This window comes from Coturnix japonica, chromosome 1 (assembly GCF_054131305.1).
Source record: "Coturnix japonica strain WE chromosome 1, WE-NBRP24, whole genome shotgun sequence".
Lineage (NCBI taxonomy): Eukaryota > Metazoa > Chordata > Aves > Galliformes > Phasianidae > Coturnix > Coturnix japonica.
In genome coordinates this window covers 177,403,873-177,423,007 of record NC_140663.1, presented here as the reverse complement: position 1 = coordinate 177,423,007, position 19,135 = coordinate 177,403,873, and the positions used below count along the sequence as shown (strand labels likewise).

Genomic DNA, 19,135 nt, shown 5'->3' with positions numbered 1-19,135 from the left:
GGGGTGGCTATGGGGTGGTTATGGGGTGGTTATGGGGTGGTTATGAGGTGGCTATGCGGTGGCTATGGGTTGTCTATGGGGTGGCTATGGGGTAGTTATAGGGTGGTTATGGGGTGGTTATGGGGTAGTTATAGGGTGGTTATGGGGTGGCTATGGGGTGTCTATGGGGTGGTTATGGGGTGGCTATGGGGTGTCTATGGGGTGGTTATGGGGTGTCTATGGGGTGTCTATGGGGTGGTTATGGTGTGGCTATGGGGTGTCTATGGGGTGGCTATGGGGTGTCTATGGGTTGTTATGGGGTGTCTATGGGGTCGGTCCGTACTCCAGGTAGTTGCTGAGCTCCAGGTTCTTGTAGAGCAGGTAGCAGAAGTGCGACACCGAGAAGGCGTGCATCCAGTTGTGGTACGGGGGGTCCCGGTAACCCTTCTTCACCATCAGGCAGAACCTGCGGGGGACAATGGGGTGAGGTGGGGGTCGGGGGTAATTTGGGGCTGGGGGTAATTTGGGGTTGGGGTTGGGGTTGATATTGGGGTTGAGTTTGGGGTTGGAGTTAAGATTGGGGTTGGGGTGGAAGTTGGGGTTAGGGTTGAGGTTTGGGTTGGAGTTGAATATGGGGTTGTAGTTGAAATTGGGGTTGAGTTTGGGGTTGGCATTAAGTTTGGGGTTGGAGTTGAGTTTGGGGTTGGGGTTGAGATTGGGGTTGGGGTTGGGGTTGAGTTTGGGGTTGGCTTTGAATATGGGTTTGGGGTTGGAGTTGATGTTGGGGTTGAGTTTGGGGTTGGAGTTGAGTTTGGGTTGGGGTTGAGTTTGGGGTTGGCATTAATTTGGGGTTGGGGTTGGAGTTAAGGTTGGGGTTGGGGTTGAGTTTAGGGTTGGGGTTGAATATGGGTTTGGGGTTGGAGTTGATGTTTGGGCTTGAGTTTGGGGTTGGAGTTGACATTTGGGGTTGGCATTAATTTGGGGTTGGAGTTGAGTTTGGGGTTTGCACTAAGTTTGGGGTTGGGGTTGAATACGGGTTTGGGGTTGGAGTTGATGTTGGGGTTGAGTTTGGGGCTGGGGTTGGAGTTGATGTTTGGAGTTGGGATTGAGGTTGAGGTTGGAGTTGAGATTGGGGTTGGGGTTAAGTTTGGGGCTGAAGTTGACTCTGGGGTTGGCGCTGAATATAGGGTTGGAGGTTGGGGTTGATATTGGGGTTGGAGTTGAGATTGGGGTTGGGGTTGGCGTTGAGTTTGGGGTTGGCATTAATTTGGGGTTGGGGTTGGGGTTGGGGTTGGCATTAAGTTTGGGGTTGGAGTTGATATTGGGGTTGGGGTTGAGTTTGGGGTTGGCTTTGAATATGGGTTTGGGGTTGGAGTTGATGTTGGGGTTGAGTTTGGGTTGGGGTTGAGTTTGGGGTTGCGGTTGAGGTTGGGGTTGGAGTTAAGGTTGGGATCGGGGTTGAGATTGGGGTTGAGATTGGGGTTGGAGTTGAATATGGGGCTGGAGTTGATATTAGGGTTGGGGTTGATATTGGGGTTGGGGTTGGGGTTGAAGTTGAGGATGGGGTTGGGGTTGACTTTGGGGTTGGAGTTGAGTTTGGGGTTAGCACTGAGTTTGGGGTTGGGGTTGAGATTGGGGTTGGAGTTGAATATGGGGCTGGAGTTGATATTGGGGTTGGGGTTGAGATTGGGGTTGGGGTTGGGGTTGGAGTTGAATATGGGGCTGGAGTTGATATTGGGGTTGGGGTTGAGATTGGGGTTGGGGTTGGGGTTGGGGTTGACTTTGGGGTTGAGGTTGAGATTGGGGTTGGCATTAATTTGGGTTTAGAGTTGAGATTGGGGTTGGGATTGAGGTTGGGGTTGAATATGGGGTTAGGGTTGACTTTGGGGTTTGAGTTGAGTTTGGGGTTGGCATTAAGTTTGGGGTTGGGGTTGAGGTTGGGGTTGGCATTGTTTGGGGTTAGAGTTGAGTTTGGGGCTGAAGTTGACTTTGGGGTTGGCGTTGAATATAGGGTTGGAGGTTGGGGTTGATATTGGGGTTGGAGTTGAGATTGGGGTTGGGGTTAATTTGGGGTTGGGGTTGGCATTAAGTTTGGGGTTGGAGTTGATATTGGGGTTGGGGTTGAGGTTTGGGTTGGGGTTGAGGTTGGGGTTAGGGTTGATATTGGGGTTGGAGTTGAGTCTGGGGTTGGGGTTGACTTTGGGATTGGGGTTGAATAAGGGGTTGGAGTTGACTTTGGGTATGGAGCTGAGATTGGGGTTGGCATTAAGTTTGGGGTTAGAGTTGAGGCTGGAGTTGAGGTTGGGGTTGAGTTTCAGGTTGGAGTTGACATTTGGGGTTGGAGTTGATATTGGGGTTAGCACTAAGTTTGGGGTTAGAGTTGAGGATGGGGTTGGGGTTGAGTTTGGGATTGGGGTCGAGGTTGGAGTTGAATATGGGGTTGGGGTTGAGTTTGGGGTTGTTGACGTTTGGGGCTGAAGTTGACTTTGGGGTTGGGGTTGAGGTAGGAGTTGAGATTGGGGTTGGGGTGGAAATTGGGGTTGGATTTGATATTGGGATTGGTGTCGATGTTTGGGGTTGACTTTGGGGTTGGAGTTGAGGTTGGGGTTGGGGTTAAGGTTGGGGTTGACGTTTGGGGTTGAGGTTTACTTTGAGGTTGGGGTTGAGTTTGGGGTTGGCATTAAGTTTGGGGTTAGAGTTGAGGTTGAGGTTGGGGTTGGCGTTGAATGTGGGGTTGGGGTTGATCTTGGGGTTGGGGTTGAGGTTGGAGTTGGGGCTGAAATTGGGGTTGGGGTGGACTTTGGGGTTGGGGTTGAGTTTGGGGCTGGCGTTGGCGTTTGGGGTTGGAGTTGACTTTGGGGTTGAGGTTGGGGTTGGGGTTGAGGTTGGAGTTGAATATGGGGTTGGGGTTGAGTTTGGGGTTGGGGTTGGCATTGAATATGGAGTTGGGATTGAGGTTTGGGTTGGAGTTGAGGTTGGGGTTGAATATGGGGTTGGGAATAGGGTTGGGATTAGGTTTAGGGTTAGGGTCATGCTTGGGGTCAAGGATAGGGTTGGGGTCAAGGTTATGTTTAGGGTAAGGGTTGGGTTCAGGGCTATATTTAGGGTCAGGTTCTATTTAGGATCAGGTTCTGTTTAGGGTCAGGTTTAGGGTCATAGTTCTATTTAGGGTCATGGTTCTATTTAGGGTCAGGTTCTATTTAGGGTCAGGTTCTATTTAGGGTCATGGTTCTATTTAGGGTCAGGTTCTATTTAGGGTCAGGTTCTGTTTAGGGTCAGGTTCTATTTAGGGTCATGGCTCTATTTAGGGTCAGGTTCTATTTAGGGTCAGGCTCTATTTAGGGTCAGGTTCTATTTAGGGTCATGGCTCTATTTAGGGTCATGGCTCTATTTAGGGTCAGGCTCTATTTAGGCTCAGGTTCTATTTAGGGTCAGGTTCTATTTAGGGTCAGGCTCTATTTAGGGTCAGGTTCTATTTAGGGTCATGGCTCTATTTAGGGTCATGGCTCTATTTAGGGTCAGGTTCTATTTAGGGTCATGGCTCTATTTAGGGTCAGGTTCTATTTAGGGTCAGGTTCTATTTAGGGTCAGGCTCTATTTAGGGTCAGGCTCTATTTAGGGTCAGGTTCTCTATAGGGTCCCATTCCCCACCTGGTCAGGGTTCCCCGGTCCATCTTGTATGTGCTGATGAAGTTCATGTCCTGCAGCATGCTCAGAATGGCCTGTAGGGGTGGGGGGGGGGGTTGTTATGGGACCCCCAAGTTGTGGGTCCCGCTGTGGGTCCAGCCCCACAAGGAGGGGCCGGTTCCATGGGGTCGGTGCCCCCATCTCACCATGGAGGTGTCGTCCTCGGGCAGCGATCGGGGCGTGTAGCTGAAGGCCGAGAAGTCGGGGTGGATGGACACCACGGCCGGGATGCGCTCGCTCAGCAGCTTCGAGTACTCGTCGTCTGACACCTGGGGCGTGGGGCGGATGGGGGCATATAGGGACATATAGGGCCATATAGAGACCCCATAGGGACATATAGTGGCATATAGGGGCATATAGGGGCATATAGGGACATATAGGGACATATAGGGGCATATAGGGACATATAGGGGCATATAGGGACATATAGGGACATATAGTGGCATATAGGGACATATAGGGACATATAGGGGCATATAGGGACATATAGGGACATACAGGGACATATAGGGGCATATAGGGGCATATAGGGACATATAGGGACAATGGGACCCATAGGGACACATAGGGACATATAGGGACATATAGGGACATATAGGGACATATAGGGGCATATAGGGACATATAGGGACACATAGGGATATATAGGGGCATATAGGGACATATAGGGGCATATAGGGACATATAGGGACCCCATAGGGACACATAGGGACATATAGGGACACATAGGGACATATAGGGACATATAGGGACGCATAGGGGCATATAGGGACATATAGGGACATATAGGGACATATAGGGGCACATAGGGACATATAGGGACATAGAGGGGCACATAGGGACATATAGGGACACATAGGGACACATAGGGACACATAGGGACCCCATAGGGACACATAGGGACATATAGGGACATATAGGGACATATAGAGACCCCATAGGGACCCCATAGGGACATACAGGGACACATAGGGACCCCATAGGGACACATAGGGACACATAGGGACCCCATAGGGACCCATAGGGACCCATAGGGACCCCAAAGTGGGACCCATAGGGACATATAGGGACATATAGGGACATATAGGGACATATAGGGACCCATAGAGACCCCTAAGTGGGACCCATAGGGACCCATAGGGACCCCAAAGCTGACCCCATAGGGACACATAGGGGCATATAGGGACCCCATAGGCACCATATAGGGACCATATAGGGGCATATAGGGACACATAGGGACATATAGGGACCCTATAGGGACACATAGGGACATATAGGGACCCCATAGGGACATATAGGGACATATAGGGGCATATAGGGGCATATAGGGACATATAGGGACATATAGGGGCATATAGTGGCATATAGGACATATAGGGACATATAGGGGCATATAGGGGCATATAGGGACCATATAGGGACACATAGGGACATATAGGGACACATAGGGACACATAGGGACATACAGGGACATATAGGGGCATATAGGGGCATATAGGGACATATAGGGACATATAGGGGCATATAGAGACCCCATAGGGACCCCATAGGGACATATAGGGACATATAGGGGCATATAGGGGCATATAGGGACATATAGGGACATATAGGGGCATATAGAGACCCCATAGGGACCCCATAGGGACATATAGGGACATATAGGGGCATATAGGGGCATATAGGGGCATATAGGGACATATAGGGGCATATAGGGACACATAGAGACCCCATAGGGGCATATAGGGACATATAGGGACATATAGGGGCATATAGGGGCATATAGAGACATATAGGGGCATATAGGGACATATACGGACATATAGGGGCATATAGGGACATATAGGGACATATAGGGACACCATAGGGACATATAGGGACATATAGGGGCACATAGGGACATATAGGGACATATAGGGACACCATAGGGACATATAGGGACATATAGGGACCCCATAGGGACACATAAAGACATATAGGGACACATAGGGACATACAGGGACACATAGGGACACATAGGGACATATAGGGACACATAGGGACATATACGGACCCCATAGGGACCCCATAGGGACATATAGGGACATATAGGGACACCATAGAGACCCCATAGGGACACATAGGGGCACATAGGGACATATAGGGACATATAGGGACATATAGGGACCCATAGGGACATATTGGGACACATAGGGACATATAGGGACATATAGGGACACATAGGGACATATAGGGACCCCAAAGCTGACCCCATAGGGACACATAGGGACACATAGGGACATATAGGGACAATGGGACCCATAGGGACCCCATAGGGGCACATAGAGACCCCATAGGGACACATAGGGACATATAGGGACAATGGGACCCATAGGGACCCCATAGGGGCACATAGAGACCACATAGGGACCCCATAGGGACATATAGGGACAATGGGACCCATAGGGACCCCATAGGGGCACATAGAGACCCCATAGGGACCCCATAGGGACATATAGAGACAATGGGACCCATAGGGACCCCATAGGGGCATATAGGGACAATGGGACCCATAGGGACATATAGAGACCCCATAGGGACCCCATAGGGACATATAGGGACATATAGGGGCATATAGGGGCATATAGGGACATATAGGGACACATAGAGACCCCATAGGGGCATATAGGGACATATAGGGGCATATAGGGGCATATAGGGACATATAGGGGCATATAGGGACATATACGGACATATAGGGGCATATAGGGACATATAGGGACATATAGGGGCACATAGGGACATATAGGGACATATAGGGACACATAGGGACACCATAGGGACACATAGGGACCCCAAAGGGGGACCCATAGGGACACATAGAGACACATAGGGACACATGGGACATACAGGGACATATAGGGACACATAGGGACATATAGGGACACCATAGGGACACCATAGGGACATATAGGGACACATAGAGACCCCTAAGTGGGACCCATAGGGACACATAGGGACCCCAAAACTGGAGCAGGGGGACAGTGGGACCCATAGGGACCCCAAAGTGGGACCCATATGGACCCATAGGGACCCCTAAGTGGGACCCATAGGGACCCCAAAGCTGACCCCACAGGGACACATAGGGACCCCATAGGGACACATAGGGACCACATAGGGACCCCAAAGGGGGATCCATAGGGACACATAGGAACATATGGGGACATATAGGGACACCATAGGGACATATAGGGGCATATAGGGACACATAGGGACATATAGGGACACATAGGGACACATAGGGACATATAGGGACATATAGGGACATATAGGGGCATATAGGGACACATAGGGACACATAGGGACATATAGGGACATATAGGGACATATGGGGACATATAGGGGCATATAGGGACACATAGGGACATATAGGGGCATATAGGGACATATAGGGGCATATAGGGACACATAGGGACACATAGGGACATACAGGGACATATAGGGACATATAGGGGCATATAGGGACATATAGGGACATATAGGGGCATATAGGGACACATAGGGACACATAGGGACATATAGGGACATATAGGGACATATAGGGGCATATAGGGACACATAGGGACATATAGGGACATATAGGGACATATGGGGACATATAGGGGCATATAGGGACACATAGGGACATATAGGGACATATAGGGACATATAGGGGCATATAGGGACACATAGGGACACATAGGGACATATAGGGGCATATAGGGCCACATAGGGACACATAGGGACATATAGGGACATATAGGGACATATAGGGGCATATAGGGACATATAGGGACATATAGGGGCATATAGGGGCACCATAGGGACCCCATAGGGACATATAGGGGCATATAGGGGCATATAGGGGCATATAGGGACATATAGGGACATATAGGGGCACATAGGGACATATAGGGACCCCATAGGGACATATAGGGACCTCATAGGGACATATAGGGCCATATAGGGGCATATAGGGGCATATAGGGACATATAGGGCCATATAGGGACATATAGGGACACATAGGGACCCCATAGGGACATATAGGGGCACATAGGGACATAAAGGGACATATAGGGACATATAGGGACACATAGGGACATATAGGGACATATAGGGACATATAGGGACCCCAAAGCTGACCCCATAGGGACATATAGGGACACATAGGGACACATAGGGACCCCAAAGTGGGACCCATAGGGACCCCTAAGCTGACCCCATAGGGACCCCTAAGCGGACCCCATAGGGACCCCATAGGGACACATAGGGACACATAGGGACATATAGGGACATATAGGGACCCCATAGGGACCCCATAGGGACACATAGGGACATATAGGGACACATAGGGACGCATAGGGACCCCAAAGGGGGACCCATAGGGACACATAGGGACACATAGGGACATATAGGGACCCCAAAGCTGACCCCATAGGGACACATAGGGACACCATAGGGACACATAGGGACCCCATAGGGACACATAGGGACATATAGGGACACATAGGGACACATAGGGACATACAGGGATGCATAGGGACACATAGGGACACATAGGGACACATAGGGACACATAGGGACATATAGGGACACATAGGGACACATAGGGACATACAGGGATGCATAGGGACACATAGGGACACATAGGGACACATAGGGACACATAGGGACATACAGGGATGCATAGGGACACATAGGGACCCCATAGGGACACATAGGGACATATAGGGACACATAGGGACCAATAGGGACCCCAAATCTGGGGCAGGGGGACAGTGGGACCCATCGGGACCCCTAAGTGGGACACATAGGGACCCCAAAGCTGACCCCATAGGGACACATAGGGACCCCAAAGAGACCCCATAGGACCCATAGGGACCCCAAAGCTGACCCCATATGGGCCCCAAAGCTGACCCCATAGGGACACATAGGGACCCCAAAACTGGGGCAGGGGGACAATGGGACCCATAGGGACCCCAAAGTGAGATCCATAGGGACAAATAGGGACGCCTAACTGGGACCCATAGGGACCCCTAAGTGGGATCCATAGGGTCAAATAGGGACGCCTAACTGGGACCCATAGGGACCCCTAAGTGGGACTCATAGGGACCCCAAAGCTGACCCCATAGGGACCCATAGGGACCCCAAAGTGGGACCCATAGGGACCCCAAAGCTGACCCCATAGGGACCCATAGGGACCCCAAAACTGGGGCAGGGGGACAATGGGACCCATAGGGACCCCAAAGTGGGACAATGGGACCAATAGGGACCCCTAAGTGGGACCCATAGGGACCTATAGGGACCCATAGGGACCCCAAAGTGGGACCCATAGGGACTCATAGGGACCCCAAAGGGGGACCCATAGAGACCCTATAGGGACCCCTAAGTGAGACCCATAGGGACCCCATAGGAACACATAGGGACCCCAAAGCTGACCCCATAGGGACACATAGGGACCCCAAAGCTGACCCCATAGGGACACATAGGGACCCCAAAAGTGGGGCAGGGGGACAATGGGACCCATAGGGACACAGTGCTGACCCCATAGGGACCCATAGGGACCCCAAAGCTGACCCCATAGGGACACATAGGGACCCCAAAGGGGGACCCATAGGGACCCATAGGGACCCCAAAGCTGACCCCAAAGTGGGTCCCAAGGCCCCCACCCCAAAGGGCTCAGCTTGGGCAATGTGGGGATATGGGGCTGTACTATGTGGGTACAGTATGGGGTGTGTTATAGGGCACACTATGGGGTCACATTAGAGGGTTACTATGGGGTGGATCTATGGGGCGCCCCATAGCTCCGTCACCTTCATGTGGTACATCATCATCTCGTTGGCCAGGTGGCTGCGGTACTGAGCCTCGTTCACCTTCTTGTACAGCAGGGACTGAGGGGACAGGGGGGATGTGGGTCAGCGCCCCATGGCCAGCCCCATAGCACAGCCCACCCCATAGCCCGCCCCATACATCACCCCATAACCCACCCCATAGCCTGCCCCATAGCCAGCCCCATAGCACAGCCCACCCCATAGCCCGCCCCATACATCACCCCATACATAACCCCATAGCCTGCCCCATAGCCAGCCCCATAGCACAGCCCACCCCATAGCCCACCCCATACATCACCCCATAACCCACCCCATAGCCTGCCCCATAGCCAGCCCCATAGCACAGCCCACCCCATAGCCCGCCCCATACATCACCCCATACATCACCCCATAGCCTGCCCCATAGCCAGCCCCATAGCACAGCCCACCCCATAGCCCGCCCCATACATCACCCCATACATCACCCCATACATCACCCCATAGCCTGCCCCATAGCCAGCCCCATAGCACAGCCCACCCCATAGCCCGCCCCATACATCACCCCATACATCACCCCATAGCCTGCCCCATAGCCAGCCCCATAGCACAGCCCACCCCATAGCCCGCCCCATACATCACCCCATACATCACCCCATAGCCTGCCCCATAGCCAGCCCCATAGCACAGCCCACCCCATAGCACAGCCCACCCCATAGCCCGCCCCATACATCACCCCATAGCCTGCCCCATAGCACAACCCACCCCAAAGCCAGCCCCATAGATCACCCCATAACCACCCCATAGCCTACCCCATACATCACCTCATAACCCACCCCATAGCCTACCCCATAGCCTGCCCCATAGCCAACCCCATAGCTCGTTCACCTTCTTGTACAGCAGAGACTGGGGGGACAGGGGGGATGTGGGGACAGACCCCATAGCCCACCCCATAGCCCGCCCCATAGATCACCCCATAGATCACCCCATACATCACCCCATAGCAAACCCTATAGCCCACCCCATACATCACCCCATACATCACCCCATACATCACCCCATAGCCTGCCCCATAGCCCACCCCATAGCCCGCCCCATAGATCACCCCTTAGGCTGCCCCATAGTCCACCCCATAGCTCACCCCATAGCCCCCCCATAGCTCACCCCATACTCCACCACATAGCTCACCCCATAGCCCGCCCGATAGCCTGCCCCATAGATCACCCCATAGCCTGCCCAATAGCCTGCCCAATAGCCTGCCCCATAACCCCATAACCCCATAACCCACCCCAAAACCCCGTAACCCCATAACCCCATAACCCCATAACCCCATAACCCCATAACCCCATAACCCACCCCATAACCCCATAACCCCATAACCCCATATCCCCATAACCCCATAACCCCATAACCCCATAACCCTATAACCCCATACCCCCATAACCCTATAACCCTATAACCCCATAACCCCATAACCCCATAACCCCCATATCCCCATAACCCCATAACCCCATAACCCCATAACCCCATAACCCCATAACCCCATATCCCCATATCCCCATAACCCCATAACCCCATAACCCCATAACCCCATATCCCCATAACCCCATATCCCCATAACCCCATAACCCCATAACCCCATAACCCCATAACCCCATACCCCCATACCCCCATAACCCCATACCCCCATAACCCCATACCCCTATAACCCCATAACCCCATAACCCCATAACCCCATAACCCTATAACCCCATAACCCCATATCCCCATAACCCCATAACCCCATAACCCCATAACCCCATAACCCCATAACCCCATAACCCCATATCCCCATAACCCCATAACCCCATAACCCCATAACCCCATAACCCCATAACCCCATATCCCCATAACCCCATAACCCCATAACCCCATAACCCCATAACCCCATATCCCCATAACCCCATAACCCCATAACCCCATAACCCCATATCCCCATAACCCCATAACCCCATATCCCCATAACCCCAAACCCCATAACCCCATAACCCCATAACCCCATAACCCCATAACCCCATACCCCCATAGCTCACCCCATACCCCACCCCACACCCGCCCCATAACTCACGTGTGCGATGCTGATCCCGCAGTAGATGGAGAAAGCTGTGGCCAAATCCTCATCGAATTTACTGAACCAGGGGCCATTGATCTTATTGACCAGCTCCGCAACCCCAATCACCTCTGGGAAACCCCATAGATCCCATATAGGGCCAGAAATCCCATATAGGGCCATATATCCCATATAGGGCCATAGATCCCATATAGGGACATATATCCCATATAGGGCCATATACCCCATATACCAATGGCCATATATCCCATATAGGGCCATATATCCCATATAGGGACATATATCCCATATAGGGCCATATATCCCATATAGGGCCATATATCCCATATAGGGACATATATCCCATATAGGGCCAGATATCCCATATAAGGACATATATCCCATATAGGGCCATATATCCCATATAGGGACATAGATCCCATATAGGGCCATATATCCCATATAGGGACATATATCCCATATAGGGCCATATATCCCATATAGGGACATATATCCCATATAGGGCCAGAAATCCCATATAGGGCCAGAAATCCCATATAGGGCCATATATCCCATATAGGGACATATATCCCATATAGGGCCAGATATCCCATATAGGGACATAGATCCCATATAGGGCCAGAAATGCCATATAGGGCCATATATCCCATATAGGGCCAGAAATCCCATATAGGGACATATATCCCATATAGGGCCATATATCCCATATAGGGCCAGATATCCCATATAGGGACATATATCCCACATAGGGCCATATATCCCATATAGGGACATATATCCCATATAGGGCCATAGATCCCATATAGGGCCAGATATCCCATATAGGGACATATATCCCATATAGGGCCATAAATTCCATAGAGGGACATATATCCCATATAGGGACATAGATCCCATATAGGGACATATATCCCATATAGGGCCATATATCCCATATAGGGCCATATATCCCATATGGGGCCATATATCCCATATAGGGACATATATCCCATATAGGGGCATATATCCCATATAGGGCCAGATATCCCATATAGGGCCAGAAATCCCATATAGGGCCATATATCCCATATAGGGCCTTATATCCCATATAGGGCCATATATCCCATATAGGGCCATAAATCCCATATAGGGCCATATATCCCATATAGGGCCATATATCCCATATAGGGACATAAATCCCATATAGGGCCATATATCCCGTATAGGGCCACATATCTCATATAGGGCCATATATCCCATATCCCAATGTCCATATATCCCATATAGGGCCAGATATCCCATATAGGGACATATATCCCATATAGGGACATATATCCCATATAGGGACATATATCCCATATAGGGCCAGATATCCCATATAGGGCCAGATATCCCATATAGGGACATAGATCCCATATAGGGACATATATCCCATATAGGGCCATAGATCCCATATAGGGACATATATCCCATATAGGGCCATAGATCCCATATAGGGCCATAGATCCCATATAGGGCCATAGATCCCATACCCCAATGGCCATATATCCCATATAGGGCCATAAATCCCATATAGGGCCAGATATCCCATATAGGGCCATAAATCCCATATAGGGCCATAAATCCCATATAGGGCCATAGATCCCATATAGGGACATATATCCCATATAGGGCCATAAATCCCATATAGGGACATATATCCCATATAGGGACATATATCCCATATAGGGCCATAGATCCCATATAGGGCCATAGATCCCATATAGGGACATATATCCCATATAGGGACATAAATCCCATATAGGGCCATATATCCCATATAGGGACATATATACCGTATAGGGACATAAATCCCATATAGGGCCATAAATCCCATATAGGGCCATAAATCCCATATAGGGACATAAATCCCATATAGGGCCATATATCCCATATAGGGCCATATATCCCATATAGGGCCAGATATCCCATATAGGGCCCTATATCCCATATAGGGCCATGGATCCCATATAGGGACATAGATCCCATATAGGGCCAGATATCCCATATAGGGACATATATCCCATATAGGGCCAGATATCCCATATAGGGACATATATCCCATATAGGGCCAGAAATCCCATATAGGGACATATATCCCATATAGGAACATATATCCCATATAGGGCCATAAATCCCATATAGGGCCATATATCCCATATAGGGACATATATCCCATATAGGGCAATATATCCTATATAGGGCCAGATATCCCATATAGGGCCATATATCCCATATAGGGCCATATATCCCATATAGGGCCAGATATCCCATATAGGGACATATATCACATATAGGGACATATATCCCATATAGGGACATAGATCCCATATAGGGACATATATCCCATATAGGGCCAGATATACCATATAGGGCCATATATCCCATATAGGGACATATATCCCATATAGGGCCGGATATCCCATATCCCAATGGCCATATATCCCATATAGGGCCATATATCCCATATAGGGCTAGATATCCCATATAGGGCCATATATCCCATATAGGGCCATAGATCCCATATAGGGCCAGAAATCCCATATAGGGCCATAAATCCCATATAGGGCCAGATATCCCATATAGGGCCATATATCCCATTTGGGACATATATCCCATATAGGGACATATATCCCATATAGGGCCATATATCCCATTTGGGACATATATCCCATATAGGGACATATATCCCATGTAGGGCCATAAATCCCATATAGGGACATATATCCCATATAGGGACATATATCCCATATAGGGCCATATATCCCATTTGGGACATATATCCCATATAGGGCCATATATCCCATATAGGGCCATATATCCCATATAGGGCCATAAATCCCATATAGGGCCAGATATCCCATATAGGGCCATAGATCCCATATAGGGACATATATCCCATATAGGGCCATAGATCCCATATAGGGCCAGATATCCCATATAGGGACATATATCCCATATAGGGCCATATATCCCATATAGGGACATATATCCCATATAGGGCCATATATCCCATATAGGGACATATATCCCATATCCCAATGGCCATATATCCCATATAGGGCCACATATCCCATATAGGGACATATATCCCGTATAGGGACATATATCCCATATAGGGACATATATCCCATATATGGCCATATACCCCATATAGGGCCAGATATCCCATATAGGGACATATATCCCATATAGGGCCATATATCCCATATAGGGCCATATATCCCATATCCCAATGGCCATATATCCCATATAGGGCCAGATATCCCATATCCCAATGGCCATATATCCCATATATGGCCATATATCCCATACCCCAATGGCCATATATCCCATATATGGCCATATATCCCATACCCCAATGGCCATATATCCCATATATGGCCATATATCCCATACCCCAATGGCCATATATCCCATATATGGCCCTATATCCCATACCCCAATGGCCATATATCCCATATAGGGCCAGATATCCCATATCCCAATGGCCATATATCCCATATATCCCATATCCCAATGGCCATATATCCCATATATGGCCATATATCCCATACCCCAATGGCCATATATCCCATATAGGGACATATATCCCATACCCCAATGTCCCCACCTCGCCCCCCCCCGCTTACCCCCTCAGCCCCACATATGGGTCCCACCCCCTGCCCCCATTAGCCCCCAGCCCCCACCCCAACCTCTCCAGCCCCACATATAGGTCCCCCACCCCACACCCCCTACCACCCCCCCATCCCCCATATATGTCCCCCCCTCCTCACCCCCTACCACCCCCTTCACCCCCCCAGCCCCACATATGGATCCCCGGCCCCAACCCCTTTAAACACCCCCAACCCTCAGCCCCCCATATGGGTCTCACCCCCTGCCCCCATTAGACCCCTACCCCCCCATTCACCCCCCTAGCCCCCCATATAGGCCCCCCAAAACCCCCCTGCCCCCCCTTGCCCCCCCCCAACTCTCCCAGCCCCACATATGGATCCCCCACCCCCCCAACCCCTTTAACCCCCCCCGACCCCCCCAGCCCTATATATGGGACCCCCCCCACTGCCCCCATTAGCCCCCTATCGCCCCCCCAACCCCTCCAGCCCCACATATGGGTCCCCCACCCCCCCACCCCCCCCATACTTCCCCCCTCAGCCCCTCAGCCCCACATATGGGTCCCCCCCTGCCCCCATTAGCCCCCTACCCCCCAGCCCCACATATGGGTCCATGTCCACCCCCAACCTCTTTAACCCCACCCTCACCCCCCCAGCCCCACATATGGGTCCCCCCGGGCCCCCATTAGACACCTACCCCCCCCCCCCATTCACCCCCTCAGCCCCACATATGGGCCCCCCCCGACCCCCCCAGCCCCACATACACCTCCCCACACCCCCTATCCCCCTACCCCCCCCACCTCACCCCCCAGCCCCACATATGGGACCCCTCCCCCCGCCCCCATTAGCCCCCATCCCCCCACCATAACCCTGACCCCCCCCCAGACCCCCCCAGACCCCCATATGGGTCCCCCCCACCCCTAGACCCTTAACCCCTCCCTCACCCCCTCAGCCCCACATATGGGTGCCCCCCCCTGCCCCCCCCAGCCCCACATATGGGTGCCCCCCCCTGCCCCCCCCAGCCCCACATATGGGTCCCCCCACCACACCACACCCCCTACCACCCCCCCCCCCCCCATGCCCCATATGTGTCCCCCCCCCCCCCAGCCCCACATATGGATCCCCCCCCCCACCCCTTTTAGCACCTCCTACCCCCTCCTTATCCCCCCCAGCCCCACATATGGGACCCCCCACACCCCCATTAGCCCCCTATCCCCCCACCCTAACCCTCACCTCCCCAGCCCCACATATGGGACCCCCCCCACCCCAACCCCTTTAACCCACCCCACCCCCCCAGCCCCACATATGGATCCCACCCCATACCCCCCTACCCCCCCCTCATCCCCCAGCCCCCCATATGGGTCCCACCCCACCCCATACCCCCCTACCCCCCCCCTTTAACCCCCTAACCCCACATATGGGTCCCCCCCCACCCCCAGACCCTTAACCCCCCCTAACAACCCCAGCCCCACCTGGACCCCAGCCCCACATATGGGTCCCCCCCTTCACCCCCTACCCCCTACCCCCCTACTCCCCCCACCCCCCAAGCCCCACATATGGGTCTCCCCCCTCACCCCCCCTCACCCCCCAGCCCAACATATGGGTCACTCCCCCCCCAGCCCCACATATGGGTCTTCCCCCCCACCCCACCCCCCCAGCCCCACATATGGGTCTTCCCCCCCCCCCACCCCCTCAGCCCCACATATGGGACCCCCATGACCCCCCCAGCCCCATATATGGATCCCCCCACCCCACCCCTTCTAGCCCCTCCTACCCCCCCCTTATCCCCCCCAGCCCCACATATGGGCCCCCCCCACCCCATACCCCCTTACACCCCCCGAACCCCCCCCCCAGCCCCCCATATGGGTCTCCCCCCCCATACCCCCCTACCCCCCCTTTAATCCCCCCAGCCCCACATATGGGTCCCCCCCTTCACCCCCCACCCCCTACCCCCCTACTGCCCCCACCCCCCCAGCCCCACATATGGGTCTCCCCCCTCACCCCCCCTCAATCCCCAGCCCCACATATGGGTCTTCCACCCCTCACCCCCCCAGCCCCACATATGGGTGCCCCCCATGTCCTCCCCAGCCCCACATATGGATCCCACCCCCCACCCCTTTTAGCCCCTCCTACCCCCTCCTTATCCCCCCCCAACCCCACATATGGGACCCCCCACACCCCCATTAGCCTCCGATCCCCCCACCCTAACCCCCCAATGACCCCCCAGCCCCACATATGGGTCCCCCCCCCACCCCCAGACCCTTAACCCCCTCTGACCCCCCCAGCCCCACCTCGACCCCCCCCGTCACCCCCACAGCCTCACATTTGGGTCCCTCCCCACCCCCATTAGCCCCCTATCCCCCCACCCTAACACCCACCCTGACCCCCCCCAGCCCCACATATGGGCACACCCACCCCCTACCCCCCCCATGACCCCGACCCCCCATCCCCTACCTCCCCCCCTCACCCCCCCTCACCCCCCCAAGCCCCATATATGGGTCCCCCCCCCACCCTCTCCCTCACCCCCTCAGCCCCCCATATGGGTCTCTCCCCCCACCCCATACCCCCCTACCCCCCCCCTTTAACCCCCTCAGCCCCACATATGGGTCCCCCCCACCCCCAGACCCTTAACCCCCCCTAACAACCCCAGCCCCACCTGGACCCCAGCCCCACATATGGGTCCCCCCCACCCCCAGACCCTTAACCCCCCCTAACAACCCCAGCCCCACGTGGACCCCACCCCCACCCCCCAAGCCCCACATATGGGTCTCACCCCCTCAGCCCCCCTCACCCCCCAGCCCAACATATGGGTCACTCCCCCCCCAGCCCCACATATGGGTCTTCCCCCCCCCCCACCCCCCCAGCCCCACATATCGGTCTTCCCCCCCATGCCATCCCCCCAGCCCCACACATGGGTGCCCCCCATGTCCCCCCCAGCCCCATATATGGATCCCCCCACCCCACCCCTTTTAGCCCCTCCTACCCCCCCCTTATCCCCCCCAGCCCCACAAATGGGACCCCCCCCACCCCAACCCCTTTAACCCCCTCCCAACCACCGAACCCACATATGGGTCCCACCCCATACCCCCCTACCCCCCCCTCATCCCCCAGCCCCCCATATGGGTCCCACCCCACCCCATACCCCCCTACCCCCCCCTTTAACCCCCCCAGCCCCACATATGGGTCCCCCCCACCCCCAGACCCTTAACCCCCCCCTAACAACCCCAGCCCCACCTGGTCCCCACCCCCACCCCCCCAAGCCCCACATATGGGTCTCCCCCCCTCACCCCCCAGCCCAACATATGGGTCACTCCCCCCCCCAGCCCCACATATGGGTCTTCCCCCCCCCACCCCCTCAGCCCCACATATGGGTCTTCCCCCCCCTCACCCCCCCAGCCCCACATATGGGTGCCCCCCATGTCCTCCCCAGCCCCACATATGGATCCCACCCCCCCACCCCTTTTAGCGCCTCCTACCCCCTCCTTATCCCCCCCCAACCCCACATATGGGACCCCCCACACCCCCATTAGCCCCCTATCCCCCCACCCTAACCCCCCAATGACCCCCCAGCCCCACATATGGGTCCCCCCCCCACCCCCAGACCCTTAACCCCCTCTGACCCCCCCAGCCCCACCTCGACCCCCCCCGTCACCCCCACAGCCTCACATTTGGGTCCCTCCCCACCCCCATTAGCCCCCTATCCCCCCACCCCAACCCCCACCCTGACCCCCCCCAGCCCCACATATGGGCACACCCACCCCCTACCCCCCCCCATGACCCCGACCCCCCATCCCCTACCTCCCCCCCTCCCCCCCCCTCACCCCCCCAAGCCCCATATATGGGTCCCCCCCCCACCCCCCCCTCACCCCTCCAGCCCCACATATGGGTCCCCCCCCATCCCCTACCT

At 53.9% G+C, this 19,135-nt stretch overlaps 1 protein-coding gene across 1 annotated transcript in view; it reads right to left on the bottom strand.

Moving 5' to 3' along the window:
- The window catches only part of PDE2A (phosphodiesterase 2A), a 114,619-nt gene that overhangs the window by 12,566 nt on the left and 82,918 nt on the right, over positions 1–19,135 (bottom strand). Inside the window, exons 16-20 of the mRNA XM_085541716.1 lie at positions 11,597–11,709; positions 9,496–9,573; positions 3,813–3,935; positions 3,631–3,701; positions 323–445 (exon numbers count right to left, since the gene is read on the bottom strand). Coding sequence (XP_085397842.1) covers positions 323–445; positions 3,631–3,701; positions 3,813–3,935; positions 9,496–9,573; positions 11,597–11,709 — 508 coding nt within the window. The remainder of the gene's footprint in view (positions 1–322; positions 446–3,630; positions 3,702–3,812; positions 3,936–9,495; positions 9,574–11,596; positions 11,710–19,135) is intronic.